Source organism: Octopus bimaculoides, chromosome 14 (assembly GCF_001194135.2).
Source record: "Octopus bimaculoides isolate UCB-OBI-ISO-001 chromosome 14, ASM119413v2, whole genome shotgun sequence".
NCBI classification, from domain to species: Eukaryota; Metazoa; Mollusca; class Cephalopoda; order Octopoda; family Octopodidae; genus Octopus; species Octopus bimaculoides.
In genome coordinates, this window is record NC_068994.1 from 5,684,810 (window position 1) to 5,694,275 (window position 9,466).

General features: G+C 35.6%; 1 protein-coding gene across 1 annotated transcript; it reads left to right on the forward strand.

Annotated features, from left to right (window-relative positions):
* The first annotated feature begins 953 nt into the window (after nucleotides 1-953).
* Nucleotides 954-4,909, forward strand: LOC106870499 (uncharacterized). Its single transcript, XM_014916610.2, has 2 exons — nucleotides 954-1,249; nucleotides 1,832-4,909. The coding sequence occupies exons 1-2, from the start codon at nucleotides 1,182-1,184 to the stop codon at nucleotides 3,330-3,332; spliced, it is 1,569 nt and encodes a 522-aa protein (XP_014772096.1). The 5' UTR covers nucleotides 954-1,181; the 3' UTR covers nucleotides 3,333-4,909.
* The last annotated feature ends 4,557 nt before the right edge of the window (nucleotides 4,910-9,466 follow it).

The following is a 9,466-nucleotide window of genomic DNA, read 5'->3' on the forward strand; positions in this document are numbered from 1 at the left end:
GTATATATGTGTGTGTACCTGTATTATTATTATTATTTACTTTTAATCTGCATGTTTGTTACAATCTCTCGCCGAGACACACCCAGCATCCTGGGGCGAGTAAACAATAAGAGATTATTATCATTATTATTATTATTATTATTATTATTATTATTATTATTAAGCTGACATTTCTTCCGATTATTTTTGTTCTGAGTTCAAATCCCGCCTAGTTCAACTTTGTCTGTCGTTTTCCAGGCTCGATAAAATAAAGCAACTAACCCCTTCCCTCAAAATTGTTGTCCTTGTATCGAAATTAAAAAGAGTTACTTCAAATTTATGCCATTTGCATCTTTTTATTTATTTTATATAATTCTCATTTATTTGTAAAAAAAAATTCATCTACTTATTTTAGTTGAATTTATATTTATTACATTTTTTATCTATTATATTTATTAATTTCAAGTTTTGGCACAAGGCTAAACATTTCGGGAGAAGGCTTAAGTCCATTACATCGACTCCCAGTGATCAACCGCTACTTATTTTATCGACTCCGAAAGGATGAAAGACAAAGTCGACTTTCACAGAATTTGGACTCAGAACATAACGATGAGCGAAAATGCCGCAAAGCATTTTGTCCCTCGTGCTAACGATTCTGCTAGCTCACTGCTCTATTTATTATATTATTAATAATTATCTCGCCAACCGTATTTTCCGGCATACAAGTCGACGTCTTCCATAGCGTATACATGCAGCATAACATTCAAATATTGTCACTATCTTTCCAAATCCTACTGCATTTCACATGGAATTTGTCGTCCTTCAGAGTCGTCTCAGAGTACAAATCGACCAAGCTTTTTTTAGCTGTAAATTTTTGGCTTGTATACCAATTCGACTTGTATACCGGAAAATACGCTACATTATCTATCATATATATCTTACATATATTTTACTTACATATCTCCTCAGCTTTCCACCGAGCAAACATAGAGGTGTTTCAGCTGGTTCATTGCAATGTGTCCACATTGGAACCGGGTTTGTTTTCCGGCGATAATTACCTCAATAGAAAGAAATTGGTCTTCCAACGAAATACAATCGCCGATTTGGGATGTCAGGAGAAACCTGTATTCTCCTTTATCGACAATCGGTTGATATGTAGCAAAAGATTGTCTTGGCTTTCTGCACACAATATTTCAAACAACATGTGCTACCTCCTGTCTGAATCACGTGAAATACCTGTCAATGGGAAATATCTGAAGAGCATCTGCCGGTACGATATTACTCTTGGGTCTCCTATGTTTCCTTGAAGCCTACATACATACAACCCACACCCAAGTATATATACACACATATATACACACGCATATATATATACAAACACATACACGCACATATAATACACATATACACGCATGTATATATATATATATATATATATACATATATATATGGATGCACATACACACATCTATATATATATGTGTGTGTGTGTGTGTGTGTGTATACACACACATGCACACACACACGCATACACAGACACACACATGCACACACCAAGCATATATATACACAGACATATACACATACATGCACGCACACACATACACACACATGTATACACATTCATCCACATATATATACACCATATACACATATTCACATTGGTATACATACACACACACTCTTAGTTCGTACTTGCTATATTAATGCTTACTATGTTTTGGCATTTGCTGAAAATGTCACTTGTTGAGCTTTTACTTGCCGGGGTTAAGGTGTAATCATATTCCAGATATTTTTGATGTTTCTTGACTCTAATCTTTCTTTTTTATTTCATTTTATTTTATCATCTCAGTTCTCGCGGTAATTGCAATTTTTGTCCGATGAAAAACGTATTTTTGTCTAAAAGTGGCTGTCGTGTACCACGAAATATGATTGAAAAATTTGAACAGCTCTCTCAGTGGCGAGAAACCTTACGGCAGAATAACATCACAGCAGAATATTTACAGTGTGTTCAACATCCATCTAACAAATGTGCTGGTGAAAGAAATTTCCAAAATCTTCATCGGTTTTTCAAGCAGTACAACAATTTGAAGAGAAAAATCATAAACTTCCGAGAGAGAAATATTTTGAAGGTTTTAAAGTATTTGAAAAGTAGAAATAATAATGACGTGAAGTCGATTAACAATAAAACTGTTGTTACTAATCCCAATACTACTGATTCGCTTTCTACAAGAAAGAGGAAACAGTTTAGCAAAACTATTCCTGCTATGAAAGGTAGGAGAATAAATAATGTCCCTTTGGGACCACTGTTGAAGTTATTGAGAAAACCCTTACTGAAAAAGATCAAGGTTACTAAACTCGAGAAAGCTGTTGACGATATCAATGATGCTCATAGAAAAGGATTACCTCGACAAAAGAGCTTCCGGCTTCGGCCTCAGAAACAAAACTTTCCATGGAGAAATATTCAAGTTCGAATGCAACAACAGCATCGCATGCAATATTTGCTTGAAACTGTAAAAACCTGGAAACGTGCTCAGCCGAATAGATTTGATACACAATCTAAAAAATCTAGACGTTTCAAACGTCGATATGTGCCCCGGATATGGACATATGATTGGTTGACGAAACATTCTGCCACACAAATTCCCAATATTCAAAATTATGTTCAACTTAAATTAATATCACAAAGTAAACGCTTGGAGAATACTTCTGCAATTCCTCTTCCCGAGTCATGTGAAGTTTCGTTTTTCTTACCTTTTTCTTCAAAAAGATTTGGGATTTGCGAAGAATTTTCAGACGGAACATCAAATATTATTTCTCCGGAAACACTGGAAGATTATGAGTACAAAGTATATGCAGAAGGCCTTAAAGATACACTACGGGCTAAAATATCTTCCCCTCCTCCAAAATTGAAACTGGTCAAACGTAGTGGAGCCAATGCTGCTCAAAGCCAGCCAAAATCCAAGCAAACGAATAGTTCTTCTGCCTTACAGCATGGGAAAAAGAATATAAAAACACTAAAAAATTTGAAAAAGACAGCCAAACTATTTTTATTGAGTTTGGGGTCTAAATTAAGCAGTAAAAGCAACAGCAGTATTTTTCCACTTTTGGCATCACTTCTATACAATATGAATAACATGAATAACACGAGTAATAAAACTTTTAAGAATAATTTTGATTTGAAAAAATCAGTGTTACCGATGAAAATGTCATCTGCAAATAGGCTTAATTCCTCTCAGAAAAATAAAGAACAAAACGAAGTTAAGAGACAAAAATGGGGAAGCATATTATCGAAGTCGAGCAGATACTTTAAGCAGTCGCAAGGTAATTTGACCTCAGCTAATCGCCAATGATATTTTATTGGAGAACGAAACCCATTCATTCGTGACTTTTGGCTCATCCTTTATACACGGTAGAAGCAAACTAAACGTAATATAGATACAAGAAAGATTTGAAAAGCAATGACTAGCGACGGATTTTAGAATACTTGTATACTTAAAATTCATCTGTACATTAGTCCGATAAAACTTTTAAAGTTGTCCATACAAGATCTAGTAGACACTTAGGTGACAATAATCGTTATTTAGATAAATATCCAAGTAGCATTAGTATAACAAAACACTTCATCGGTCCCTTTTTCTGAGAACCTTCCACCTGATACACTTAAAGCTAGGAGACAAATGAGTGGGTAAACTTGAAGGACAGAATCAGCAAGTCTTTTAGAAGTTGTAGTGGAGTTAACACCGATTTACAGCAGAAACAACTACAACAACAGTTCTATTTTAGTTAGATATTGACCAACTCAAAGGAAAAAGTGAAAATGATTTGTTTCAGTCAAAACGAATACAAGAGTATTTACAAGACTAACTAAACGAAAATTACACAAGAAAACTTGAATATGTCGAAGAAGACTAAACATGTAAAAACCTTAAGTGTTTAAAAGCTAAGAAAGTCTGAAAGTAGAGAGAAATTCTACAATAACATACATAGGAATAAACGAATGATACATATTATCAGCAACTGGCAATGAAACTTCTTAGAATTTCAAAACTTAAGAGGAATACGAGTAAAATGGTTACTGATATCTCTATTGATGACAACGTCTGTAGCATTTACAACAAAATTAACATCTATTTTAAGCTTATTCCTGATTCACCACAACTTTTGTCATACAGATATTATATAAATTTTATCGTACAGATATAACTGACATTGTATGCAATCATGCGATAATAATGACATAAAATATAACAGATTAGGACTGACACAAACACTTATACTTCCCAGCAAATATTGTAGCAGCAGGACAGACAGTGATATCATGTACAAAACAAAATAATATTATGCGAGAAAAACCTCAAATATTTATGGTTAACAAAAGAAATTGAATTTAACAGATTAAGAAAATCTCAAAATACAGAGCGAAGCAATATTTGCCACTGAAAAGCGGCGAGCTGGCAGAAACGTTAGCACGCCGGACGAAATGCTTAGCGGTATTTCGTCTGCAGTTACGTTCTGAGTTCAAATTCCGCCGAGGTCGACTTTGCCTTTCATCCTTTCGGGGTCGATAGATTAAGTACCAGTTGCGTACTGGGGGACGATCTAATCGACTGGCGCCCTCCCCAAAAATTTCGGAACTTGTGCCTAGATTAGAAAAGAATATTTGCCACTGCGACAAAAATAGAAATTATTGCCAGATTTATTAGCTAATCTAATGAGTCAGTCGAATGTGCTGGACATTTCCTAAACTGGTAAATAAGTTATATAATGAAGAGATATCTACACTATAATAAACAATAAGGAAGACAGATAAGAAAAGATTTTAAAAATATAGAAGAAACACTCCAAGTCACCCAAGATGTCATATAGAACTTGAACATAAATATCCTGGATAATTACTTTGGTAAAAACTGGTATAAACTGGTAAATAAATGTAAATGGTGGTCTACCCTAAATCATATCGACTTCTTTCTTCTATCTATTTCGTTATTCTTACATAACTGTATTCCTATATTAATGTTGATACATAGACACACACGCGCACAAATGCATTCATGCGTGTGTACGTATGTGTGTGTGTGCGCATGCTTGTGTGTGGTTCTGTGTTTGCATATATATATATATATATATATATTGTGCGTGTGTGGGTGTGTTTCTATTGCTCTGTCTGTAAACCGGCATACCAAAGAGTAGACCCGATTTTTTTCTCTTGTGTCGTAAAATGCAATTCAAAGTGCTTGAGCTAGGATTTCAACTCCAACGTCGTAAATCCCTGACCAGCAACGACTACCCAAATCAGACCCACGGGCTAGAGGTTTGTCCTATGAGCGGTGCAAAGGTGCCACTGGCCAGGATTAGGGATTCACCAACAAACCGTGTATATATATATATATATATATATATATATATATATATTGCCTCACGAAGGCAACTATGAGAAACTTCAAAGTGTCTAACAGCATTTTGTAAAAATAAACTATAATGTGTTATTTTATTTAAATATTTTGAGTTGATCCCTCAGTGATTTTTTGACTGTTTTTACGAATAACTCTGCATAAAAACCAAAATCTGTGTGTGTGTGCTTAGAAATACGTGATAGCAGTATGTATGCGATATGCAATGGTGGTGTGTCAACGCTGAGCTTCATTCTTTGGAATTGATGCGTCTGGCTTAGCATTAGAATAGCTTGACATTAATTGCACAAATGACGTCAGTCTGTAAGGTGCCATTACGTCTTCCTTTTGTTATTACTTAGATTGACGAGGTAGGTCACTGCTCAAAGCTTTCTGAAGCTTTCCTGAAGCTGGGATGCGGGTAGGAGATGATTGGCTGAAGTTTATAAATTAATAATAATAAGTATAGTAATTACAATAATATTCCATTTGTTTTCTTTCGTAGAAGTGATTGAAGACAAAATATAGGCATTTATCAGTAAATAGAAATGACTAAAAGCTAGAAGACATTAAACCTTCACTCACCTCATAAGTGTTGAAGCGCGTGGCATTGTGGTTAGGATGTTAGACTCATCATCGTAAGACTGTGGTTTCGATTCCTGGACCGGGTGATGCGTTTTGTTCTTGAGCAAAACACTTCATTTCACATTGCCCCAGTTTACTCAGCTGGCAAAAATGAATAATCTTGTGACAGGCCGGAGTCCTGTCCAGGAGGAATATATATATCCATCAAAGAAACCAGAACACTGGCCCTAATAAGTAGTAAACCTTCCCTCACCTAGAGAGAGATAAACCTTAATTCACCATGTAGACAGCAAACCTTCATTTGACCAATGAATGAGGAGGATTCTTTCACCTCGCAGGTGTTAAACTTCGTAGGGGACAACCTTTACTCACCAAGTGAGACCTCTTAACTCATCTAGGAAGAGATAGACTATCATTCATATAATAACCGGTAAACTTTCACTTACTTTGTGAAAGATGAACGTTCACTCTCCAAGTGAGAGATAAGCCTTCCCTCACCTAGTAAGAGATAAGCCTTCCCTCACCTAGTAAGAGATAGAGCTTTATTACAGAGTGTAATATAAACGTTCACACACACAATGAGATAAGCTTCACTCATCTAGTGACAAGTATGCCTTCACTCACCTAGTTAGATTTAAAATTTCGCTCATCTAACGTAACGCAAACTTTCACTTATATAGGATGTTCAAAAAGTCTCTCCGCAGAGAATTTTATTTTAGAAGAGTCAACTTTTTTTTTAGACGAGTCATCTTACGTATTGAAAATGAAGGACGATACTTTCAACACTTCTTATAAAGTTTTTTAAAGTCTTGTAAAGTCTAATATATTCTTTTCTAGTTGTATATCATCTTATAAATACTATTAAACCTTGGGAGATTTATTTCGCAATAAAATACTTACTGCGGAGAGACTTTTTGAACACTCTGTATAACAGAAGGTAAATCTTCACCCGGTTACAGACTGCAGCCTCGTGCTGCTTCATCTTTCCGTCTTCTGCCTTTGTACAGCGGTTCCTGTTTTCATGAAGTAGAAAGTTTTGTATCACCTTCACCCAGTACCTCTGTGTCACCTCGAACTCAAACCCTATACAAAGTACGTATTTAACACAATCCTTTTCACTCGATTCCCTACGACTACTATCAAGTTCAGTGGTTCTCCTATAAACCCTTTTGATTCCTATTTTACTCCTGTGGACCCTAGTATCCATTTGATGTTTTAAAAAATCCTATTTTGATCATTAAATATTATTAGGAATTGTATTAAAAATAATTCAAATATCTCTGTATTGTTGAAGTATAACCAATGTATTTCACATAAATTTTAACAACAAAATCTTATATGGACCCCTAAGGGTCATGTTGGCCCCGATTGTGAACGACTAGCTGAAATTCAAGATGTACAACATACAATTGCCTAAACATTACCAGCCTGTCAAACCTATGAGCACCACTTTGTGTTTTTCTGTCCAAATAATACAAAAGTGTGAGGAGAGGCAGAACGAGAGCAATGGAACATAGTCACACTTGCCTGAGGTTTAATAAAACATGTTCGAATATAAAGGGATTGACGTGGAAGTTGTGTATAAAGCGGTCGTAGGATAGAAGTAGACTGCGGACCAGTGGGACTTTATTTGCAAAGGATGTAATCGTTGTTTAGACTCGATCAAGCTTTGATCGGTCATGATCAAGCGGACCTAGAATCAACGGTGTTCCAACAATGACCCTTCTATCTTTTCCAACCACTGGACTACATTGTCTAATTTGTTTTTCACTCTTTAAGACAAAAGGATGTGATTTGATGGAGATTTTGCTGCTACTTCTAGCAGGTCAAATGATCAGATACAGTCTTCTACGCTGGCTTCTGATTGGTCACGTTGTTGGAGCAAAGATAATTTATGTGTACAATAATTGTCAGTGTGCTACATGACTGATGTCTATTACGTCAGAGGTCACAGTATGGCAAGTGTTAGTAAGTCAAAGTCAAATGACATCATCTTCAGCTAATCACATCAATTTCCGGAGATGTTAAGTGAAGGTTAACATTAAAATTTTTTAATCAATTATGATTAAAACCGTAATGAAGAGAAAAATCTATTAATGATTATTCTTTAATGATTATTCTTGTCATGAAAGGTTAAGAACAAAACTGCAATAACCAAACTAATCATTCTCCCGCTAACTATATTTATTCAATTGGAATTTTACAGTTGCCCTCCACCCCTTGTATTACTCGACAAGAATTGTCATTAAGACTAATGATTATTCTCCATAATCACAGCTGTAATTTTGATTAATTTTGATTGGTTAACGTTTTTTGAGGGCTTAACTTTATCATTTGTGCCTTCATTAAACTGTAATATCAGTAGGCCGAACATAAACCAAAGATTTGGGATAGGATTTACTGTTCGGTGATGTAAAGACGTTCTCAACTACTAAAGTCTAAAAGTCATAAGTCGGGTAGCATCAGTTATGACAAATCATATTTTTATAATGTCACAATCCAGTGGAGAAGCCACTACGTGGCAGCCTTATCTGTTAGAAGTAGCAACCAAGTCTTGGTAATATCGTACCCTACACGTTTATAAGGTATAAAAAAATGTCACCTTGGAAAGATCAGTCAGTGATAGATATAAAAGAAGCTGGGATGGTCGAGATTGGAGTGTATTTGATTATGCTTTGCTCAACCAGCATCGGTTGTCAAGCGATGGTGAAGGGACAAACACAGACACACAAATACATACATACATATATATATATATATATATATATATATATATATATATATATATACGACGGGCTTCTTTCAGTTTCCGTCTACCAGATCCACTCACAAGGCTTAGGTCGGCCCGAATTTATAGTAGAAGGCACTTGCTCAAGGTGCCATTCATATATATATATGAATTTACTTGTATGTTTGTGTCTGTGTTTGTCCCCCACCATCGCTTGACAACCGATGTTAGTTTATGTCCCCCATGACTTAGTGGTTCAGCAAAAGAGGCCGATGGAATAAGTACTAGGCTTACAAACAATAAGTCCTAGAGTCAATTTGTTCGACTAAAGGCGGGGCTCCAGTATGGCCACAGTCAAATGGCCGAAAGAAGTAAAAGAAAATATATCTATATATATAGATAAATATATTTATTTGACCCTCACCGAAGAGACGAGTTTCGGAGAGCACAGCTATATCAAGGGAATACTTTTTTAATTCACATGTAATAAGTGCAGGAAGGCCTTTCTGACCTCTTGTTGAAATTATCATCTAGAAGTGTGCGCACATTCTCATTTGCGGACCCATGAAAAAACGAACCCCTACCAACTACTTTGCCTAAATATATATGCACACCTTTCAACGCCATGCATGTCATAAGGTCTGCAAATCTAACGGAGTCCCTAAAAGACATTTTACGATCCACAAAGATCAGAACTTAACTGCAGCTTTTGGTGGTCCAAATCAGATATGCAATTTATGAGGGTGTCTTTTCAATACAATGTTTGGTTTAAAAAGCCACA

Excerpts from the sequence above, each read along its gene's own strand:
- LOC106870499 (XM_014916610.2), top strand. The coding sequence starts at position 1,182 with ATGTGCTACCTCCTGTCTGAATCACGTGAAATACCTGTCAATGGGAAA. Across the intron at positions 1,250-1,831 it reads TATCTGAAGAGCATCTGCCG|TTCTCGCGGTAATTGCAATT; the intron begins GTACGATATTAC and ends TTATCATCTCAG.